This window comes from Thalassophryne amazonica, chromosome 16 (genome assembly GCF_902500255.1).
Source record: "Thalassophryne amazonica chromosome 16, fThaAma1.1, whole genome shotgun sequence".
Classification (NCBI taxonomy): Eukaryota; Metazoa; Chordata; class Actinopteri; order Batrachoidiformes; family Batrachoididae; genus Thalassophryne; species Thalassophryne amazonica.
Window position 1 is genome coordinate 40,200,081 of NC_047118.1, and position 24,725 is coordinate 40,224,805.

The 24,725-nt window shown below is 40.7% G+C and overlaps 2 protein-coding genes across 2 annotated transcripts in view; both read left to right on the forward strand.

Annotated features, from left to right (window-relative positions):
- Positions 1-261: 261 nt before the first annotated feature.
- cdc42ep1b (CDC42 effector protein (Rho GTPase binding) 1b) lies at positions 262-18,286 on the forward strand. The gene is made up of 4 exons (XM_034189640.1): positions 262-284; positions 6,916-7,384; positions 11,493-12,031; positions 17,384-18,286. Exons 3-4 carry the CDS (start codon positions 11,578-11,580, stop codon positions 18,007-18,009), a joined length of 1,080 nt encoding a protein of 359 aa, XP_034045531.1. The 5' UTR covers positions 262-284; positions 6,916-7,384; positions 11,493-11,577; the 3' UTR covers positions 18,010-18,286.
- Positions 18,287-19,220: 934 nt separating this feature from the next.
- Positions 19,221-24,725, forward strand: part of LOC117527314 (interferon-induced very large GTPase 1-like) — a 44,309-nt gene continuing 38,804 nt past the window's right edge. The window contains 1 exon segment of the mRNA XM_034189623.1: positions 19,221-19,245. The gene's annotated coding sequence lies outside the window, so the exon portion shown is untranslated.

The following is a 24,725-nucleotide window of genomic DNA, read 5'->3' on the forward strand; positions in this document are numbered from 1 at the left end:
ATTTGTAAATTTGCAAATGTCTATGTGATATGATGTTATGATCTTGGAACACCTTTATATTCAACAGTCAGATGAACATAAACATTCTGCATATTGCCCAACCTGATTTCAATCCATCAACCAGAATAATGTGATCATTAAGGTTTCCAGGGTCCACCCACGATCTCCTCCTCTTCCTCTCCCTTTTTTTCCTCTCTCCATCTTCAGTTTGAGGCGGTGCACAGAGCTGCTGCGGACACAAACGCAGGTTGAAGAGCACATGAGACCAAGAAGAGTTCACTGAGGTAAGGTGATGCTTGTAAATCAAACTGTGCACTGTGCGTTGTCATGTAACCTGTTCTGAAAGCAGATAACACTCATCTAAAGGCAGCAGATAGAGCAGATTTCTTGCAAACTTTCTGTAAAGATGCAAAAAAGTGATGGCAAAGAAGAGAGACGACAAAGTCAAAGAAGTAAGTTCACTGTGTTGAACTGCATGTGTGGTCAGGAGGCATTATTATGTTACTGAAGTTCTGTTCAAAGGCAACAGTTTGCAGTTTGTGGGCTAAAAGGTCACTTCATGTTCCTCTTTGGACTCAGTGTGAGCTGTACGTAAACCAAAGCTGTGCTGCTGTGAATCGGGTGGAAGAATGGATTGGATCGGGGTTCTGAATGTGAGGATTTTCTTGTTTTGTGGTTACTTGGAGATAAATTGCTGCTGACTTTTAAACAGTTGCACATACAGGATAAATTTCTTTTAAATTCTGAACCAAAAAATACACCCTGTAATGTGTAAACTTATTTAACTCTTATTTTAAACTGATTTCAAATGGTTCTAAAAGGGATTCACACAGATTTATTTCAGTTACGGACAATCAGTCATGTGATTAGAGACCCTGCAAGGTTTTTGACAAATGTGGGTGTGGAATCCATAAGCTTAGCAGGGAAATTAGTGCCGAAAATCCACTATGGTGATAGGGCAGTTTATCTGGCAGGGAGAGAAATTCAATAAGTTGAGACTGTGGCCTGCTTCCGTAGACGTGTCCGTAAAAATCATAGAGGGATATGCTTTGCAAACTTAATACTCATTACTACATTGGATGATGTTGAAATTAAGGATGGCCCGTTGGCTGTTCCAGCAATATCAAAGATTTCGTGTCTGCTACCTGCGTGGATGTCTCAAACTTAAACCTACTTCCAGGCATCTTATAAACCAAAGTGGTTTCACGGCAGCTCGTGGACTACCTTACAGAGAATAATCTTTTTGAGCCACTGCAGTTTGCTTTTAGAAAATATCATACCCTGCTTTTCTCCCTTTATATAGCACCCCTTGGGCACATATTGCGGCATTTTGGGGTTACCTTTCACTACTATGCTGATGATACTCAGTTATACATGCTGATAACTGCTGGTAATCTCATCCACATACAATCCTTAGAAGATTGCCTTGCATCAGTAAGAAGCTGGATGTCTAGAAACTTCCTACTTTTAAACTCTGATAAGACTGAAATGATGGTTCTTGGTCCAGTGAGACATCGGCATCAATTTGACCAGTTAAGGATTATAGGCTCGTGTGTCATACAGCACACTGACAAAGTGAGGAACCTTTTTGATCTCCCTGCGTCAATAAAACAGTCAGATTCTGTAGATACTTTCAAGTCCAGACTTAAGACTCACTTATTTTCCTTTTTATATGGCTAGCATACTGGCATAGTATGTTTCTATCCTTTATACTTTTTTAATTCATTCTATTAGCAAACAGAGCAGGCCGCGGCGTCAACTTTATCTAAATTCTGGGTCTTTTAGTGAAGCTTAGGGCTCGTGGCCGGCGATCACCATAGTATTTCTTCTGTTTTTCTTGTCGCTTAATGCTGACAAATTATACTGTATTTGTCTTTCTGATGCTTGATTCTGCTTTTTTCTTTTCTCTCTGTTTGAGGTGCAGCTCCATCCAGAGATGGGTGTGGTATCTGTTCCGGAAACCATCCTGTGCACCGGCAACATTTCCTGTATGTTTGTTTTGTGAATTGTTCTGTAATTTATGTCTGTAGCAAGGCCCAAGCAGAGGGTCACCCCTTTGAGTCTGGTCTGCTTGAGGTTTCTTCCTCAGAGGGAGTTTTTCCTTACCACTGTTGCTCTGGGGGTTGATAAGGTTTGCGCCGTGAGGCAACCTTGTTGTGATTTGGTGCTGTATAATGAAAATAAATTGAAATTAAAAATTGAAATCTGGCTTATATGATCCCCATTCAAGATGGTGTTAAATCAACTCTATCTTAGTCTTAAATCACATCTATTAGGTGTTTCAGTCAAGTTGATCAATGGCAGCAGAGTTAATTTACACTCTGCTATAGTTTATTTAACACTGGGAGAGATCTGATTTAACACTATTTTCAATATGATCATAAGCACTTGCTACAGTGTTAAATTAATGCTGCAAAATATATTGTGCATTCATCACAAAAAATAATGCATTAATTCTCTTATATCAACAAATATGTTCATCAAGTGTAGTAAAGCACAAGTCATTACGTTTTGAGTAAGCGATGAGACGGGTGGTGCAGCGGTTCGCAGTGCCTCCTTGTAGCAGACGTAATTCTTATTTTTCCATAAGTTTCCTCTGTTGACTAAAGAGGCGCAAGAAAAAATATTCACTTAGTCACTGTGCTGCTGTAGTGAAACCGTCCAAACGTCTGACCTGCTGAAGTGTCCATCAGGTCTGTTCGACTCTGCAGGTTTGTAGTCTGTTGTTAGTGAAAAGACAAGCGAGCTATTAGGGTTAGAATCATGTATGAAATCATATGTGGACATGTGATTGCACAACAGAAGTCACAGAAGTCCATAAAAAGGGTGGATGTCTGAAAAATCAAAAGTGCCTTACACTTTTTGCAAACAAGGTGTAGATCATTTTTTTTAAATGTTGTGTAGGTCATGACCACAATCTGCCCTTCAAATACAAATGCAGTGATTTTTCAAACAACACTGAGAGCAGCGTTCAACTGTCCAATGTTATTCTAGTTTAACTTTCAGTTTGATTGGTGGAAGTTTGGAGAGCCAACATTTCCTCATGCTCTTTGTTCATCAAGACTATAGAAACAAAACCGTGTGTTTGCATTTGGCCTCGTTTCCCCTCTGCTGTGATGACATAAGTCACATACCTTAAAAAGAACTCGTGATACTACTGGATAAGGTGTGAAGTGACTTCTTAATGATGTTTTGATGAGACATTGTATAAAAGAAAGGAGAAATAAGTCCAATTGACTGTTTGTAAAATCAGAAAAAGTAAGACATGACAGGTCCTGAGGCCGATTGTTCTGGTGCAAAAAAGAGTCCATGACCTCCTGAACAGGATGCCAATCCATGAAAATCACAAAAGCAGCAGCTTTATAGAACTTTGCAGCTCATGTTTATTGGAGTTGATTTTCTGTGTTTCTAAAAAGGCCATTTACCAATAGTGCAGCAGATAACAAAATTTAAAGAGGAATCCTTCAAATGGTGATGTAAGCACCAAATTCAGCACAAATACTCCTGAGACATTACTCTTTTGAAAAAACAAAATAAAAAAACAGACTGGCCAATTAAATTTTTAATAGGCGGCCAGGTAGGGGTCAATTAAAGAATTACACAAAGGTCAAAATTTAAAAATGCTCTAATCATATGGAAAATATACCACAATATTTGTCGGAACATAAAGATTCCAAAAAGGTATAGTTTGGACTATCTATGACTAAATGTTATGGAGTTATGGGGTAAAAACAGAAAGAATGGTGACAAAGGTCAATTTCAGTTTATACAGGGGACAAAAGTTAAAGTTGCTTCAATTTTGCTAAAAATAAATATGCAAATTACGAGTATTGGTTGAGCTAATAGGGATTTGACAAAAAGAAATAGTTTGCACCATGTGTGATGGTTAGTTATCATGTTACGGGGTAACATATGTCACATGTCATATAATGGACGTCAACATTGTTTGACCTTTACTTTGGAGATCAAGCATTCAACACTGTCAAAACTATTCCATTTATTAATCCTATTAGTTCAACCAATAATTTGCACCACAACAACGTTGGTTCCGATGGAAAGGTCTAGGGGAATCCATGCCTCAACCGACGAGGAACGTTTTTGTAGGCAAAAGAGGATCCAACGCAATATTAGGTGGGTGGTCACAATGTTATGGATGATCAGTGTCCAACACAAGAAATAGAACTAAGGAGAGTAATTGTGGCTTAAAAACTACAACAATCACCCTTCTGACAGGACACAAATGCCCATTTGGAAAATTTGGGAAAACCTACAAATAGAACACTAGCTAACAACAAACAACCCAGTGCCAGAGCAGAGGCTGCTTGCCTTCAGACGCAATGCTTGGCCTTCGGAATGTTGGACTGTTGTCATTCCATTTTTCATTTTCACCCACTCCTGGTTCCTGGACAGTGTAGTTTGTCAAGGACAGGATCAATATTTATTCACACAAGCATACAAAACCAAACCAAATCATAAATACACTTTGCATCACGCCGGTGCCATGAATTTGCTCAGTTGATCTCAGTGCAGCACATACTGTAAACAATACCTAAAGAATGTGAGAAACAGAGGCCAAAAACATGCCATTTATAATAGCAAATGTCAGTTTTGTAGTGGAGTTTTGTTGAAGCTACTGAAATTCTTCCGTGGTTATGCCCCCATCAAGCCTCACCACAGAGCCACCGACATGATACTGTGACTCAATGAAACTAAATATTAGCTAAAATTAATTTCTTCTCCTGCTTATGAACAGTAGGTCTGTATCAATTATCACACCCCTGAATCGCTGTCTTTTTTCCTCATTCTCATGTCTTCATCCTATCTTCCATGTATCCTCCTTAATGTCGGCCATTGTCATGTTATAAGTGACAGTAAGAGCTCACTGACAGCAAACTGTGAACATTTGTCCTGGACAGTTGATCAGATTTATAGAAGTTAATCTGATCATGAATAAGACTCCATTGTCACTCATGTGATTAAATCAGGACCAAATCTTCTTGACAACACTTGGATAGTAACTCCTGCAGTGTTCGACTCTGATCCTTCACTGGCTGCTTCTTGGTAAGGTCATGTGTTTGGAGATTAAAGAAGCTGCTTTAGTAGTGGATTCATTAATGCAGCAGATAAGAAAAACATGCACACAGTAGCAAGTCAAGTCAGGGAGCATGTGCTGGTGCCATGCTTTGCCGCATTAAAGGACACAACACATGGCAGCCACTCAGAAGGACAACCAGTCCAACCCCAGCCCTCGAAAGGAACTATCCATCTACAGCACCCAGGTGAAGTATGGATGTCCCCTTGGTCCTCTCCAGCCACTGGGGTCCTCAACACTCAGGCACCTATGTCCTGCATTATGCACAGAGAAATGACCAAAATGTCTAAACTGACACTCCCTCACAATGCAAGGGATACTCCTCATCTGAGTTTCTCGAAGCAACTGCTCATTTGATATATAGTCATTCCAGTGGTAGCCAAGGATCCCTTCAAGAGACCTACAAAAAAACAAAACAAAACAAACATAGATACCCAGGGCATGGAACACCAAAAAAAAAAAAAAAAAAAAAAAAAAAAAACACTGCTTGAGCCGTGGGTTTTTGTTGCAGATCTGTGATGGTGCACCGTGTGCAGCCAGAGACTTATGTTTTATGCTCTGTGGTGTAAAACCACAATGTTATTCAGTTTCATTCATGACAGTTTTATTGTTGCCTGGTAATACTTCACCTGGCTCCATTAAAAAACAAAGTGCAAATCCCTGACAAGGCACAAAACATACCATTTTACAATATTTATATACACACACACACACACATGCATGCATGCACACACTCACATAACATGTTATTTGTGTGTGTGTGTGTGTGTGTGTGTGTGTGTGTGTGTGTGTGTGTGTGTGTGTGTGTGTGTGTGCATGCATGTTAATATGCATATCAACATTTGTAGCCAATAACATCCCAATAGACTAAATCAAGCATCTTAAAAAATAGTAATCAGGTCTGTTACCTGTTTCGGTGCCAGTTGCATAAATGGAAAGAGAGCTCATACTTACAACCTCCTGTTTCCTTCTTAGTTTAATGGCTAGACAGAGGACCCAATGCAGACAACCACAATGCAAAGCTGGTAGTTTTACGGTAGGTTTATTGTCCCACAGATCTCAAAGGTACAATTAGTTCAATAGGCAAAAGGCCTGGCCATTTAACAGGCAAAGGTCAGGTACATGGGTGTTCAGGCCAACAGGCAACAGAACAGTTACCCAGTATACAAGCAGTATGTCAGTGCACAAAGATGATCACGCCACGAGACAAATCCAAGATGGCAGGCAGAAACTCATAGAACACACAGCAAGAGCAAAGGTCTGAAACACAGGCTGAAACACTGGAAACATGAACGTGAGAGTGTAGGATGAACCTTGATAATCTGGCGATGAGGGAATACCACATAAAGGTGGTATTTCACTGTGTGCGTGTCACACCAAGTGCAGACTGTCTCAGTGGGCATGTCTTGCAAAGCACAAAGGTGTCCAAATATGGACATCTGTGACATACACCAGGCCAAAGTTACGCTTCCAGTGGAGGGTATGTAGTTTTCAGATGCACAGATATAGAAATGTAAGAGTTTGGGGATATTTAATAAGAACCCCCCCCCCCCCCCCCCCCCCCCCCCCAGCTCCAGTAACTGTAAAAGGTGGCTAAAAACTGGTTTTGCAGAACATAACTCTTTTGAAGTTTCCAACCTATTGTGGTTTTATTTGAGAGGTTCATTCCTTGGAGAGATTCTTGAGAACATGGTGACTCCCCAGGCAGCAAAAGGAGAGGAAAACGTTCCCAACATCAGTCAATCCAAGTTCTTAACAGCCTGACACATTTATGTGGTGCTGCCTGTGAACTCACATCTTTCCCCTTTTCTTTCTCTGTCTAGTGTCCGCGGGCCTTGACACTGGTCTGACACAAAGCGACTGAAAACAGGGAGGCTACTCTACCTGGATCTAAGTGGATTGAGGAGGGCAGAGAGCAAGACAGGGAGTCAGACAGGGAAAGAAGACAGAAGGGATTAGGAGTTAATCCAGCACACAGACTATTTTAAAGGAGCTTTTTTCTTTTTCTCCAAAGCGAAGCAAACAAAATAGTTGCCGGATTACAACACTTTGCCTTATTGCCTTTTGCGATAAAGCATTATCCCCCTTTTTCCTCTTCACTTTGATTGTTGTCGTGGCTCTGAGCAGTCTGGGCAGTGGGGACCTGATCTCTGAGGACCAGCAACAAGATGTTTTTTGGAGCCTGTGGTACCACACATGGATAAAACCTTTCAAAGCTTTGGATGAAACACACAAGATCATGTCAAGCGTTGACATCCTTTGACACATGCATCATGGACTCACATCCAAGAAGTAAGATCTAAATTAGAGACACTACTGATATTCTGGTGCATCTTCAGACTGATGGTGGAAATGTTTTGAGAATACATGATTACTAATGGGTTCTGCAGTGAAAATTAGATGTAAATATCAGATGATAATCAGTAATATGTCGTTAAAGCGATTATGCTTGTTTAATATACCTGTATGGAGTGTAGACTGGGTGCTAAACCAGAGCTAAAACCAACAAAACTGTCTAGAACTCTAGATATGAAGTGGTCTACCTTGAAACCTAAGTAGCAGTAAGAGCCTGGAATCAGACCTATGAAGTGGCTCAATCCAATTACTGGGAATAATACCTGCAGTTATTATAAGTTATTTATAAAGGTCAACAAGTGTGTGGGTCCGGGAATGCTGGTCACCGCATTTAACACACTGCAGAGCCATCTTGGGTCCTGGATGGCAACCATCTAGGCATATGACTGGTCTATAACCACCTTCTAAAAGTACAAGTGTGTGGACGCCACCACAAAAATCCAGCTTCACATAGTCTGCTGTGCATGTGCAAAATAAACATGTCTTTTACGAGACTCGGGTAAGACGCAAATAAAAGTGCTTTAGTTTTACACTGTCCATCTGTGCTGAAGTAATTATTGGGTGTAAAGATCCTTAACAGCTGATAACATTATGTGACTGCCTCAGACGTGTCTACTACATCATGCATGTCTTTCTCATTATGCTTTAAAACACTCCAAGTCAAAAATATATAAAAGTTTCGACATTATGATTTTTGCAGAAACAAATAAGCAGCATTTACAGATGTATCAAGGTGAAGTCCGGATTGAAAAGATGTTCCCCTTTGGCTGACCTGGTTCATTTTGCTACACAGAGAAGCAATGAGCAGAAATATTCAGAGAATATGGATGCAGCATCAAAACAGGGGGTCCAGTTTGTGTGTCAGCAAAATAAACAAACAAGTGAAACATAATAGGACAGAAAACTATAGAATACAAGGTTTCTCTGATGTTCATGTGAGGGCGCTGTTTCCTCAAAGTACAAATTATATGGAAACAAAAAAAGGAACATAAATATTAAAAACACTTTTTGAGGAGGTTATGTTTTTGCTGCTGTTTGATTTTCAGCTTTGAAGGAAAACCAGATTAATTTTGCTGTGGATGGTTGTTCACTTTTATATAACTATTTCTGATTGCTTTGAATCTGTTCAAGGGACAGATCTTGCATCAAAGGCTGTGATCCTTGAACCTTTTCTTTTCAACCTGATGCTTTTGGTCTCAATCCTGCCTGTCATGTTTGAGTCTGATTTTTGTTATTGTTTATCTTTCGACCCTGTTTGTTTAGAGTCAATCAATCAAACTCTATTTATATAGCTCTTTCCACAGCCCAAAGGCTGATCAAAGTGCGTTACAGTCAGATAAAAAAACACAGAGAATAACTTAAAGCCATAAGACAATAAGCAAATTTAAAACAGACACATCTATAAAAATATACGTCCAAAAAATATTTACAGATAAGTACCAAATAAAATGTCAGTCTTGTGTGTGCTGGTTGTGCAAACGCCATTCTAAAAAGGTTGTTCATTCGGCTGCTCCCGGTTTTTTATTCGGGGTTGCCACAGAGGATACAGTCAGATCCGCATTGGTAATTGGCACAAGTTTTACGCCGGATGCCCTTCCTGACGCAACTCCAGTTTCACCTGGAGAAACACACAGCCGCTGGTGTTCCAAAGAGGTCTCCCATCCAAGTACTAACGAGATCTTGCTCTGCTTAGCTTCTGAGATCTGACGGGATCAGGCTTACAGAGAGCAGGTTTTTAATTTAGATTTAAAAAGACCCAAGTCAGTGATGGTGCAGAGCTCAGGAGGGAGCTTGTTTCAAAGTCTGGGTGTGGCCACAGAGAAAGCCCGGTCTCTCCAGTGGCGGTATCTGGACCTCGGAAACTCCAGTGCACACTGGTTAGACAATCTCAAAACTCTGTTTTGATCCTGATGTGAAAGCAGCTCGGCTAAGTATGGTGGGGCCAAATTCAGAGCTTCAGAGCTTTAAAAACAAACATAAGAATTTTAAAATCAATTCACTGGAAGCCAGTTCGGGCTTCAGAAGTTGACTAAGGGAAAACTGGGAGACTCCAACATAAAGTCCATTGCAATAGTCCAGCTGAGAACTAAGAAAAGCATGAATGGCTTTTCCCAGATCTACACGATTTAAAATAGGCTTCACCTTCGGTGAAAGCCGTAGTTGATAAAAACTTGACTTTACCACAGAGTCAAATGGACTGCATTTATATAGTGTTTTTCCATCTGCATCAGATGCTCAAAGCGCTTTACACATCAATGCCTCACATTCACCCCGATGACAGGCTGCTGCCATGTGAGGTGCCCTCTACACACCGGAATCAACTAGAGGATTAAGGATCTTGCCCAAGAGCCCTTGTGATTTTCCGGTCAGGCTGGGATTTGAACCAAGGATCCTCTGGTCTCAAGCCCAACGCTTACCCACTAGACCATCACCTCTCCTAATTTGTCAGTTTTTTGTCAAAGTTAAAACTACTGTCAAACATCACCCCAAGACTTCTGACAGTGGGTTTAACCGACAATCCCCCAACATTCATTATCTTCATTTAGGTGTAGGAAATTTGAAGACAAAGTCACCACAGCAGATCCATGTTGGGATTCGGCACAATTGCTACCCTGGATGCGCTTCCTGATGCAAATCCAGTGAAACAAACACAGCCTCTGGTCTTCCTAAGATGTCCCCAATCCAAGTACTAACCATACTCCACTCTGCTTAGCAGCTATAAGATCTGACAGGATCACAGCAGAGTAGCTGCTTTCATTGTCCTGATTACAGGATTAAATAATCAGCATTAATTAACCAATATGTAAGATCAGTGATAGGCATCAAAGGTCAGAATCTTCACCTAGATTCAGATTATTTTGATCCAGATCCTCCCTGTGATCTTTGATTTGTATTTGATCTTTTTTTCAAAAATTCTGATTATCTGATCATTATCTTGTCTTTCATGTTTGAGCTTAATTCCTTTTGTCCTGACTACAGGTTCAAAATAATAAGCACTCAGTAATCATGATGTAAGTTCACTGATGAGGATCAGATGTCAAAATCTGCAACTTGATCCTGATTACAGCATCAAAACAAGACAGACAGACTGCAATGAAACATAACCTCCTTAGTGATGTTCAGAGATCAGCAAAGTAATGAAAGGTGACTGATCTAGAGGTAAAGGTCAGAGAGCAGGATCAAAGGTGAATGATCATTTACAAAGACAAGGATGCGGATCACTGATCAGAAATCAAAATTAAGAATGATTGAGAATCTATTAAATGAATAACTTTCTCGCAAAGAAAGAAATAAAAGAAAAATGCCAACTGTCCACCTCGGCGAAGGTATGTGCTCACTGAGTGTCCTTCTTGTTCAAAATTTCAATGAAATCAGGCCTTTTTAGGATACAAATAAACTATAAAAAAATACAGACATAGAAACAAAACATATTCTGGATCTGCATCTGGTTCAACCCTTCTTGGACCCAGGGTCTGCTTTTTCACCAAGGTTCATTGAAATCCAGTGATGTCACTTTGAGATAACCTGCTGACAAGCCAACAAACAAATGAGCTGAAATCTGTACATCCTTGGTGGAAGCGATGAAGTGAACAACACACTGACATCAGTTGGTCTATATAATTTTTGCACACAGATCGTCCAAACAAATCATCGCCAAAGTCTCAAACCACATGAGCAGTGGTGAGCAGAGGAAATGAGTATCTTTGTAAGTTAAATTCTTTATTGTTTTGACATGATTGAAAGCTGCTCCTGACAGGAGAACTCAGCTTTTTGTTGGTCTTTAGTTTGTTTTTGGACAGCATGAGAGGAGAAGCATGAAAGTGGGGAAAAACAAAAGCTGAATGCAGGCAGGGAGTGGAGTGACTCTGCATCATAACTCACATTTTTAAACAGAAGCCGTGCCCTGGCAGCGGGTGAATAGTTGGCTCGGGCCCGTGTGGAGAATGGATTTTACACACATTCTTCTTCAACTGAACAACCAGAAATTTGTGTTTTTATCTGCTCACAGTTCCCTCTCTAACTCTTTCCTCTGTTATTTTTGCAGTGGCGGCTGAAGTGGATTTCAAACAGGCTTGTAATGAGAGTTCCGATGTTCTAATATGAACTAAATCTTGAGATTTTTTGCCACCATGAGTATGGGAAAGCTGCCTGGGATTAAGGGCCTTGTGTCTGGCTCTCAGGGGAAACGCCGTTTTAAGAGTGACCTGTCTGTGGACATGATCAGCCTGCCGTTAGGGGACTTCAGACACACTATGCACGTTGGCCGAGGTGGAGAAGTGTTTGGAGACACCTCCTTCCTCAGTAATTATGGAGGTATGAGGGAACCTGGAAGCCCGGATTCAGCAGACAGCTCCAAGACAACCGGCTTCTTCACACGCACTTTTCGTCACATAAGAAGGGAGTCCGCGCCGCGGCCTCGACAGGGATCTCGAGACCTTTCATCTCCACCTCCAGATATCTCACCCATCATCAAGAATGCCATCTCCCTGCCACACCTGAGCACAGACCCTCCCAATGGGTGCCTGCAGAGGATGCTGTTTCCCAGTTCTATCAGTTCAACGGATGAGTCCTTCTGCACATATGGTGAGATAATACAGATTATCACTTCCAGCCTGGATGAGGCTTGTATGTAAAGCATCTTAACAGCAGGATGATCTGCATTAAAACTGAGCGAGTCTAATGTAGCCAACTGACAGGAGAGTGAAACACAGAGAGACTCTTAAGGGGTCCTTAATGTGCAGAAAAAAGGGCCTTAAATCTTCCACACAGAATAAAGCAGTGCACGTGCCATAGTTTCCACCTGACGAAGTTACAATTTCCACATGTAGTGTTCACGTTCTTTAAATAATAGTGTATTTGCGGTGATCTGTGCATCCATAGGCATCAAGTCATGCACTAGTACTGTACTTCTGCATCACGACAATGCCAGATTTCCTCTCCAGAGCAGAAGGTGGAGGTAATACATCATTAAGCTGGATACCAACCACTGTAAAACGAGAAGAACCATCACTAGGAATAACCAAAGTCTTAATCAATGACCATACTTTGCATTGGACTCATCCGCAGACAGACCAGTTAAAAAAAGAGAGAAAAGTATTTCTAACTGTTTAAAAAATACACAAAGCGTTTGAACAAGGATCAGTTTACTAAATATATTCAATGATCTATCTTTTCTCAAATCGGAAGCTTTAGCCAGTGGCAAAGAAATGACTTGAGACGTGTATACGCCTTAATGAACAGGGACTTGAGCCTGGATGTTGGACATGGACTTTTTTTTTTTTTTCTTTAATATTTATTTCATTCATTTAAAAGAAAAACAGAAAAGCAAAAAACAAAAGCACCACAATACCAGAATGAAAAGGAGCAGGCCTCTTTGTGTAAATTGTTCCCCCTTATTGGCCCCTGACTTTGAAAACTTCTAGATCCACCAATGCAGCAAGTATTGGTGAATCTAGATATATATCTGCAAAAAGATATTACATAGGAAATGTTAATGCAAGGGGCAGCACGGTGGCTTAGTGGTTAGCACTGTTACCTCACAGCGAGAAGGTCATGGGTTCAATTCCTGTGGCCTTTCTGTGTGGAGTTTGCATGTTCTCCCCGTGTGTGCGTGGGTTTCCTCCCACATCCAAAGACATGCGGGTTAGGTGGATTGGAATCTTTAAAAAATTGTCCGTAGGTGTGTGTGTGGGTGTGTCTGTGTTTGTTTGTTTGTCTATTTGTGGCCCTGCGACAGACTGGCGTCCTGTCCTGGGTGTACCCCGCCTTGCGCTCTATGACTGCTGGGATAGGCTTCAGCCCCCTGCGACCCTTAATTGGACTACTAAACGGTAGAAGATAAATGAATGAATGAATGTTAATGTCAAAAAACTGCCCCAACTTCAAAAGGGGTCATGAGCAGCAAAAGGTTTGAAACCTTTGCATGAGACGGTAGAATTACAATGTGGTGAAACTCTTGAAATTCCATCTAACGTGATGCAGAATGACTCGGTGATCGTCACATGTATAGGCCTCAGCCTATACATGTGCATGCCAGCCTGCAGATTGGCATGGATTATAAATAATAATGCATCACGTGTCAGTCAGAGAATGTGAGAAACAGAATGAAAAGAAGATTTTGAGTGTCAATATTTTGGTTGAGTAACAGTGGGGGATCCTGGAATTCTCCCTCCTCCTGTCGCTGCTGTTCCCACAATCCTCCAGGACAACCAGAAAGCAGGCAGACATTTTCTGAGTCATCCATCATCACCAAGGCAACACGGCAACACCCACCACACAGCAGAGAGAGAAAATCATGGAGGGCACTTTGTGCTGTGTGTACTATGTGTGTGTGTGTCTGTATCAACACACATTCATATCTGATAACTCAGGCCGTGTTCAGGCTGGAATGGAAATCCCCGTTCACTCTGTAGATTTGTCATCCAATTCTTCAGGAATTTGCCCACAGTGAGTGAACGATGTAGACCTGAGGCATGATGGGAACTTTTTCTAACATTAAAATTGTCAATTGGTCTGTCAAAGATGGTTTGATTTCTCTTTATTCACAATGGGTTTCATTTTTAGAATTTGTTTATAATTTATGCATTTTATTTTAAATTCCAGTAACCACTGTTATGGATGGTTTTATTGATTTCACTCTTCTTTTAACTCAACGGTCACTCAGTAGAGTGCATATTTCACTGGCCTTTCAGCCACTTTAACACACAACCACATTCAAACCTCTCACCCATATGTGTGATTTGTTTCATGTGTTATTTTAAAGAAAATGAATCATATTGTGGAACTTACCCGACAACACAATCTTAACAAAAGGATTATTTGACTGTACATGTCTTTTTTCAAATCAATGAGTCTAGAATGTTCCATGTAGTTTGTTCTGATGTTAAACAGTCAACAGAGCTTATTTTTTTAATGAACTGCTCGTTTCCCTTGTTTGCTGTCCTGTTGTCATATACACATTCTTCATCCTCGCAGTTGTGTGTTCACAACTAGATAGAAAACTGTGACCCAACAGGGAAAAAGGAGCTCTTTTAGATTTTGCAGAAACAGTCCTTTGCAGAAACAGTCCTTAAATTTTAAATCTCACTGGTTTATAACATGCTGCCACCCTCTGGTGGAAAAGTTTCATTGCTGGAGTTACATCTGTTTCAAAGATGGTTTTCAAATATAATATGAATCTTGTTACAAGTACACACATGACTAATTGCAGTTGATTTTGTTATGAGCAGTTTAATTCTCCGCACAGTCAAATTCAGGGTAAAAATACAAAGCTACACAGTATTTACAGTCACAATGTTCCCCGGTACCCCTTTTTTAAAATCAAGGCACCTATGCTTAGTTTATTTTTGAGAGAGAGAGAGAGAGAGAGAGAGAGAGAGAGAGAGAGGGAGGGAAAAAAGTGGGATAAACCTGCCATAAACAGCTGAATATTGAACTTGCACCACATCTGTATATCATTACAGCAGGTTTAACTTTAATTCATTTGGATATTTCAAAACAGCACACTTTAATTATCTTATGCTGTTTAGCTCGTGGCTTAGTGGTTAGCAGCACTGTTGCCTCCCAACAAAAAGGTCGTGGGATTGCTTCCTACCTGGTCCTTTCTGTGTGGAGTTTGCATGTTCTCCGGCTTTTTCCCTCTTCCAAACACATGCAAGTTCAGTAAACTGGCGAGTCAAAGTTGGCTGTAGGTGTGCATGTGTGTTTAAATGTGTTTGTCCGTCTGTAAGTGGCCCTGCAATAGACTGGTGTCCTCTCCAGGGTGAAACCTGCCTCATGTCCATTTAACTGCTGGGATTGGCTCCATCCCCAAAGTGCCACTTGATTGGACGAAACAGGCATAGAAAATGAATGAATGTTTAGCTCTGAAACTCTGAAACTTTAGGCCTTATTTATACACACACACTCATCTTCAACTGCTTTTCCGGGATCGGGTCGTGGGGGCAGCAGCTCCAGCAGGGGACCCCAGACTTCCCTTTCCCGGGTCACATTGACCACTTCTGACTGGGGGATCCTGAGGTGTTCCCAGGCCAGTGTGGAGATATAATTTCTCCACCTAGTCCTGGGTCTTCCCCGGGAAATTTTGTGAGTCCATGCTGGTGCACACGACGGGAGGCCTGAAGAAAAAGATGCCCACTGCCACTTCTGGATGGAACCACACCTCAAACAGAAAGAGAGAGAGAAAAAAAAACTGAATCAGGTGGCAGAAATACAACAACACCAACAACACCACCAGTTTTACCAAAACTGGGGCAACTTTAACTTTTGAACCCTGTACAAACTGAAACTGACGTTTGTCACCATTCTTGCTGTTGTTACCCCACAACTCCAGAACATTCAGTCATAGATAGTCCAAACTATACCTTTTTGCAATCTTTGTGACCAGACACATAATGTGGTATAGCTTTCAATATGATTGGAGCATTTTAAATTTTGACCCCTGTGTAATTCTTCATTGACCCCTACCTGGCCGCCATATTGGATTTTCAAGTGGCCAGCACTTTTTTCTCAAACACTGATTTATGAAGAACATTCATGTCAAATCTGATGCTTGCATCACCAAGTGAACAATTCTGGCCAGAAATCATACTTATCTGCTTCACTATGCCAGCCACAAGCCATAAGCTTCACTAAAAGCCCCAGACTTTAGATAAAGTTGAAGCCACAGCCCGCTCTCTTTACTAATACAATGAATTTAAAAGGGTAGGAAGCACAGTAACATACTATGCCAGTATGCTAGCCATACGAAAAGGAAAACAAGTGCTTCTTAAGTCCAGACTTGAAAGTCTCTACAGAGTCCAACTGTTTTATTGATGCAGGGAGATCATTCCACAAAGCAGGTGCACGATAAGCTCAAGGTGGGAAGAAGCATGTTCTTATCGTCTCTGAGGCCTGATGGCGCCGTCTCGCCTGGGCAGGATGCCAATCCGATGCAGGGTACTTCCCCAGCCAAGGCCATTTACAGCTAGGTGGACTGAGACAAGAAGGTCTTTACCTTGCTCTAGCTGCAGCTGTTGAGCCCTTCAAAGAGTTTGCGGATATGACAGTTGACAGTGACCCAAAAACATCTAAAAAATGGGGCCTAGGTTGAAAAATACAGGAGTTCTCCTTTAATTTGACATTTTAAACAAACATCTGCAAAGCTAAATGACAGGACTGTAGCTAGTTTTTCGATTGCCCTCAGTTCAGGGTCACCACAATGGATCCAGCACAGATCTACTTTGAGATCTGGCACAAGTGTTACACTGGATACTCATCCTGACACAACTCTAGCTCTACTTGGAGAAACAAACATGGCCTCCGGACTTCCCAAGAGGTCCTCGAGATAAGTACTAACCAAGATCTACTGTGCTTCACTTCTGAGATCCTACAGGATCAGGTGTTCAGGACAGACAGAACTGAAAAGACAGAACTGTAGTAACAACACAAAAAGAGTAAGACCCTGTTTATTGAGACATGGAACTTTTATGATGTATTCTGGTTTGGGAACACTTGTGGAGCATCACACCTTGGGCAAGAGTCATGGTACACCCATCTTAAGACCTACCACTTCGTCACACCCTTAATATTAAGTCACTAATTAGCATGACTTTGGACTGTGGGTAGAAACTGGAGAACCAAAAGGAAAGAACTACACATAGGAAGGCTGCCAGCTGGAACAGCTCCCCTGATTTTTATTCCTGTGAGTGAGCAGCACCACCCACTGTGGTCCAGTTCCAGTTGGGGCGATTTTCTTCTTACAGTGTTGATAACAACATTCAATCCAAGTTCACCTACAGCATCATCGTTATGAACATTCTCTGTATGATATTTACTCAAAGATCATTTGTGATGATTTTCTAGTGTAATCTCACACTTTGAAGTGTGCTGTGGGATATTATCTTTATTTTGTGTCACTGCAGTGATGTCAGTGTGATGTCATCTCTCTGGCTGCAGGTCTACACTCTGGATTTGTCACATTGCCACGCCTCTCCCGCTACGACAGGCAGTTTCCAGATGGAGACATCCAGAGAGGTTCAGACAGCGGTGACGTCACTTGGAAACGTTCAGATTCACTCACCTCATTCACTCTGGACCTCGGGCCATCCCTCATGACTGAGGTACTGAGCTTGATTGACAACCCCAGCTGCTTTCAGATGTCCAACCACAACCAGAAAGCAGATGAAGAAGGGGACGAAGAGGATGAGGAAGAGGAGGAGAGCGGCTCTGTCACTAACACAACTGTGCAGAGTCCTGGGGTGAGTTCACTCGACCCCTCCACAGGCAGCGAGATGTTTGTCTGGAATATGAACAGCAGGGGTCCCTGTGGAACCTCTTGTACTAGGACACATCAAGAAGAGGACATCTGGTCTCTGAGGACACCTGATGCATCCCTGGGGTCACCTCAGAGAGCTGAACCTGTCATCGACGCAGAACGATTCCAGAAGGCGGCCGATGTACTTTCCCGACATTACGGTGGAGGGTCGGTCAGAAAGAGGACAAACAGCAACTCACCTGCTTTTTCCAGCAGCCATGAGACTGGATCCACCTTGTCTGAAGAGGAAGAGGAGATAAAACTGTAAATTGTGTAAAACTGAACAGACTTTCAATAAAAAAAAAAAATAAAAAAAAACATTTTTAGCCTGAAACTGTAGGAAAACCATCAATATCAAATTACGTTCACAGCCGATGTGGATTCAGCGTCTGCAGGCTGAACATTTTTGAACCTGTGTCTGTCTGCTCACTGCACTCAGTTCTTGAAATATACTTTATTAACAAAATCTCTGAATTAACTTGAAGATCAAAAGTATGAAACAATCTTACTCCAATAAAACTACAAGAAAACAAAAATACTCAAAATGAGAGTTTTAGACAAAAATATTGACATTTTTATATAAGGACACACTGTAAACATGAAAGAATAATTTTGCTGTGTTCCTCAAAGGTAATTTCAGACTTGGAATATTAATACAAAAAAAATGATGTGTATTTAGTTGTAAATAATTCTTTTTCCATATTACTGAACACCTAACAGAAGCCATTATTATGTTTTATCACTAATTTTTATTCACATAAAGATGTGCAGGTTAACAGCTCTACCTGAGAATGAACATGGAATTTGAAGAATATGGCCTTTTTATATTTATAAAGTCTCTGTTAAAGTTTGTGTGATTTGCATTATTAATGTAACTGAAAAACTGCTGTACATGTTTTTCATCTGAACTCTGTGCGATGGTCTGAAGGATGATGGTGACACCAGGATCAGATCTGGGAGAATGACCTGGACCCTCCCGCTGGATATACAGGTGGTTTCTTTTTAATCATTGGCTGCTGGTTTAACATTTAAAGAAGGAACTTGAGAACTGTTATGGATAAGTTTAGTTGAATAATTTTGTTTATAGTGGCTGATGTTGCAGCACAGTGAGTGCTCACACTTTCACTTTTGCAAATGTCAGGTGAGGGTGCAGCACTTGTTTGTGAAAGAGAGGCCACAACTTCCATTGAAGTCACGTGTTTTCGGGAAATTCTGTCTGCCAGACTCATTTTTAATAGTTGGCAATATCTTCTCAATTCCACACATTTTCTGGTTTTAAGAATGAATGTGTTGATGGATGAGTTTATTTGAATAAGTTTATTTATGGAGGGTGATGCGGAGCACATTGAACACTCATACTTTCACTTTGTAAAAGTTAAAGTAAAAGTAGTTTATAAAAGAAGGCGTGACTTCTGAGGGCTGTGATGTGTGATCAGGTTGCATAGTTTTAAGGTTTTGGAAACAGTCTTCAGAATCTACACAGCAACAACAACGAAAACGTGAGGTGAGTACAGCTTTCTATTAATTTTGTTGAAATAATCCTCAAGTCTGTGCAGGACCTGGATGTTAGCATCTAGGACGGCACCATATGGCGAAAAAATTCTACATTCAGTAAATTTTAAACAAATAATTATAAAATAAAGCGTCTCCAGTCTGATCTTGTTTGCGGTTTTCCAAACTCTTCATGGTTGTGTTTTAGGAGTTTTGCTGAGCTTCTCTTTTTGGGGCCACTTTTTCACAGCAGCTTCTTTTTTTAGGGAACAATTCTGTTGTTTTATCCTGGAGAATGAAACGAGTGGATTAAATGTCAATGAAATTATTTTAGACTAAGTAAAACTGGAAAAACTGCTTTGGTTGTCACCTCTGTACAGATGGAGACAGTTCCATTCAGGAGGTGGATGGACCAGTTTTATGTTTGGCTGGATAGTTGCTCAACAGGATCCAGATCACTAACAGCCAACTTTGGAACTGAAAATAAAATTTGGCATTGAAAGACAAAACCGACTAAAAAAAGAAAACACTGGCATTGAGAATAAACTTATGTTGACATTGACAAACAGTTGTGATTTCCTGGGAAGAAAAAGTCAATTGTCAACTCTGAAACTAGCAGGTTCAGGGTGTAATAAAGAGATTTCTTTGTTCAGTAAATAGAAATCGATTGAATTGTAGCAGTGCACTATGGCCAGCAGGTGGCGTCCATGACTGAGTGTGAGATCTGTAGTTGTGGGTTTGGCCTGCAGGGGGAGTCCAAGACAGGAGATGATGATGGTGACAGTGATGATGGACTGCAGTCATGATGACTTCAAACTGTTCTTTTTCAGATTTAACAAGACCAAATACACAATTCATTATAGGAATACAGAAAAAACAATTTTTCTTCATGCCAACTCATTTCACAAAACAAGTGTGGGATAAGTTATAACCTGGAGGAAAGATTTTTACAGATGTGTGAGTGATCAACGACATTTCAGCAGCACTTATCTGTTTGCTGTAGATGCTTCAAGTACTTTACAATCAATCAGTAAGCTTAGATGGATGAAGCTCTCTCAGATGAAGCTCTCTCGGAAGAAGAAAAAGTCGCATGTCCTTGTTTGGCTGGTTGAGGCTGGCTCCAAAAGTGAGCAGGTTACCATTAAATTCCATGTTAAAATGTACAACTTTAGAGCAGAAATAAACATTGCAGTTTTTATCCCCCTCTGCCCGAAGGGAGATTAAGTTGTGGTGATCTCCGTCTGTCTCTGTCTCTCTGTCCATCCATCCATCCCAAAAAGGGTATATGCATTCTAAAATCAACTCCTCTCACACTAAATTTCGTGAAACTTGGTACCACTTACAAGTCCTTGAAATATTATCAGAATGTAGCAAGCACTTGTATCAAAGCAGCATTTGCGGGGATACTGTGTGCTCTCTTGTTTAAACTCTTCATGGTTGTGTTTTAGGAGGTTTGGTGAGCTTCTTTTTATGGGGCCACATTTACACAGCAGCAGCTTTTTACCCAAGGCCATCAAATATGGCCATCAGGCAGTGGCGGTTTTTGTTAGGGGTGAAGCAAGCTGTTGCCTGGGCCGGCATCTATAGGGTGCAACACTGTGGGCACGAGCAGTTAAAAAAAAAAAATCTCCACCGCAAACAGTGGTGCCAGATAGGAAATATGCTACTATTGTACCAAAACCTCAAAATTATCGTATTTTGGGAGAAATTATCGTACACAAACAAAACGCATACAACGTAGCTATTTTAGCGTTTTTTTTTTTTTGTTTGTTTGTTTTTTATTTCCAATGGTGACGGGGGTGGGTTAAGCTACGTATGTGCGCATGTGCAGCCAAAACAGTCTACATTACAGGTCAGTTGTCTTGGGCCCAGGGAGGGAGGGGCAGGGCCGAGAATTGGGAACTCTTTACTTTGTAAGGAGAGGGGGCGGGCTTTCAAATGACTGTCCCCGGGCCGGCCAAAGCTAGCAGCAGCCCTGTGTGTGGTGTGTCTTTGATGCCGTCTGAGTGCAACGCCTGCGAAATGATTCTTGGGTGTCAGAGAGAAATGCGTGTTTGGGCAACCAACTGAAATAATCGTACATTTTGGATTTTTTCCCATTATTATTGATCGTACATTGTACAGAGGGCAAAACTATCGTACAAATACGATAATTATTGTACATCTGGCAACACTGACCGCAAAATTATTTTCTTGTCACTGTGTGTAGAATTGACAAAACCGACTAAAAAAAGAAAACACTTATGTGGTCACCCAGGTGAACTGGTTTAGTCTTGACTTCTGGTCGTGAGTGAGGCAGGGGGGTGGATCTGTTGATTGTCGGGTGCCAAATAAGCGGAGATGGCCAGAAAAACGGTAAAAGCCATTAATTTTTTTCAGAAAAAATCAGAAGGGAAACTAACGAAGGATGGTGTGCAGCTGTGTTCTCTCTGATTGCGGAAGAGCAAAGTCCACTTAGGATGCAGCAGAACCAGAACTCCAGCAAACGAGGCAGACAGCTAGTTTATGAAATAATAAATAAATATAGATAAAAAAAAGTTTGAAAGCGGACAGACAGGATGGAACAATGGGTTTGAAGCTCACAGGACAGGACAGGCGCTCTGTTCACATTTTGATTTCTTTGTCATGGGAATACTAGTAACATTTCAAATCAGATTTTCTTTTGATCCACAGATGAAGACCAAAAATTAGGGAGAAAAAAAGGCAAACACTGCATGATCAAATTTCTGTCATACCTCAAACTTTAGTAGATTAGTCAGTGCTAAGTATTTACACATTTAGCCTAATATTTACAAACATTAAACTGAATATTTAGCTAAATGTTGAGACAAATATGCACCTTAATGAAAGAGCCAGTCGTTCCTCCCTGAAAGACAAATTAATAAAGCGTCTAGTGACAGACATTTAGCACGTAATGGTACGCTTACACATAATGATGGCAAATCACGAATGCCACGAAATATACATTCTTGGCCGCAGATCACGAATGTGATGATTTGGGGCAGAGGCATCAGGAGTCCTCAGGAACTATTGCGACCTGTTACCACGCATTACGATTAATGACACGTATTGTTGGCGAATTATTACAAACCATAATGCATGGTCAAGAATACTGTCCCACGCTGTTGTTGTTGTCACGCATTAATTATGAGTGTTGTTATCAATAAAATCTAAAAAAATACATCTACTGCTGTGGAAAAACGAGCACACACACACACACAAAATCCAGCTCCAAATTTAAACTCTCTCAAAGGTAAAAAAAAGAATTGTAGCCACAACACAGGTAGAATCCTGAACATGCAAGACTCACCGTTGTGTTATGGATTAATTTCCAAATGTAAAGTCCACGCGATCAAAGAAGCACACGCGTGAGATTTCCGTGGTTGTAGCTCTGGCTCTCTCATGATCGTGGCATGTAAAATAACGTCCATTAACTCCTGGAAATAATGTATTCTGACTTTTTCCAATGTAACAAATCCATCTCTGTGTCCCGGCAGTCTGTTAAAAACAGTGTCAGATGTCCTCACGTCCATGTCCACAGCTTCAGTAATCAGCATCCACACAAACAGAGCGTCACCACACTTGAGGTTCCAAAATCCAACACTCTGAAAAAGTTAAGAGTTTTGGGGTGAAGGGGTTTTCTCGGGTCTGTAAATCCGACCCATCACATTTGAACAGCAGCTCAGAAGCTTCTTTTTCGGACGGAGCAGGTTCGTTTCCCTCTGTCTGTCAGTCATTGGGATGTGGTTTATTTTGCTAATAAGAACGTCACACACTGAAAAATGCAGAGAACTGCAGAGTGAAGCGTTATCCGGAAATGCACCTGCTAACACTCAGCGTGAAAGGAATAAAATACATCAGAAATCAATAATTATTAGCACATGTGCAGAGACACTTATAATCATGAGTATTTTTATGTTACCAGCTGGGACATTAAAAAATGTGAGACATGTCCTTTAAATTGTTTTGAGATGTAGGTCTATAAGCATGAGCTCCATTATGTTCCACATTGCCTATAAAGGGAAATTAGTTTGTCTGAAAAAAAAAAGAGCAACACGTATACATTTAAACACACATATACAACCCCTGGCAAAAATTATGGAATCACCAGCCTCTGAGGATGTTCATTCAGTTGTTTAATTTTGTAGAAAAAAAGCAGATCACAGACATGACACAAAACTAAAGTCATTTCAAATGGCAACTTTCTGGCTTTAAGAAACACTATAAGAAATCAAGAAAAAAAGATTGTGGCAGTCAGTAACGGTTACTTTTTTAGACCAAGCAGAGGAAAAAAATATGGAATCACTCAATTCTGATGAAAAAATTATGGAATCACCCTGTAAATTTTCATCCCCAAAACTAACACCTGCATCATATCAGATCTGCTCGTTAGTCTGCATCTAAAAAGGAGTGAACACACCTTGGAGAGCTGTTGCACCAAGTGGACTGACATGAATCATGGCTCCAACACGAGAGATGTCAATTGAAACAAAGGAGAGGTTTATCAAACTCTTAAAAGAGAGTAAATCATCACGCAATGTTGCAAAAGATGTTGGTTATTCACAGTCAGCTGTGTCTAAACTCTGGACCAAATACAAACAACATGGGAAGGTTGTTAAAGGCAAACATACTGGTAGACCAAGGAAGACATCAAAGCGTCAAGACAGAAAACTTAAAACAATATGTCTCAAAAATCGAAAAATGCACAACAAAACAAATGAGGAACGAATGGGAGGAAACTGGAGTCAACGTCTGTGACCGAACTGTAAGAAACCGCCTAAAGGAAATGGGATTTACATACAGAAAAGCTAAACGAAAGCCATCATTAACACCTAAACAGAAAAAAACAAGGTTACAATGGGCTAAGGAAAAGCAATTGTGGACTGTGGATGACTGGATGAAAGTCATATTCAGTGATGAATCTCGAATCTGCATTGGGCAAGGTGATGATGCTGGAACTTTTGTTTGGTGCCGTTCCAATGAGATTTATAATGATGACTGCCTGAAGAGAACATGTAAATTTCCACAGTCATTGATGATATGGGGCTGCATGTCAGGTAAAGGCACTGGGGAGATGGCTGTCATTACATCATCAATAAATGCACAAGTTTACGTTGATATTTTGGACAATTGAAAGGATGTTTGGGGATGTTTCAAGATGATAATGCATCTTGCCATAGAGCAAAAACTGCGAAAACATTCCTTGTAAAGACACATAGGGTCAATGTCATGGCATAGGGTCAATGTCAACGAGTAGATCTGATTTGATGCAGGTGTTAGTTTGGGGGATGAAAATTTACAGGGTGATTCCATAATTTTTTCCTCAGAATTGAGTGATTCCATATTTTTTTCCTCTGCTTGGTCTAAAAAAGTAACCGTTACTGACTGCCACAATCTTTTTTTCTTGATTTCTTATAGTGTTTCTTAAAGCCAGAAAGTTGTCATTTGAAATGACTTTAGTTTTGTGTCATGTCTGTGATCTGCTTTTTTTCT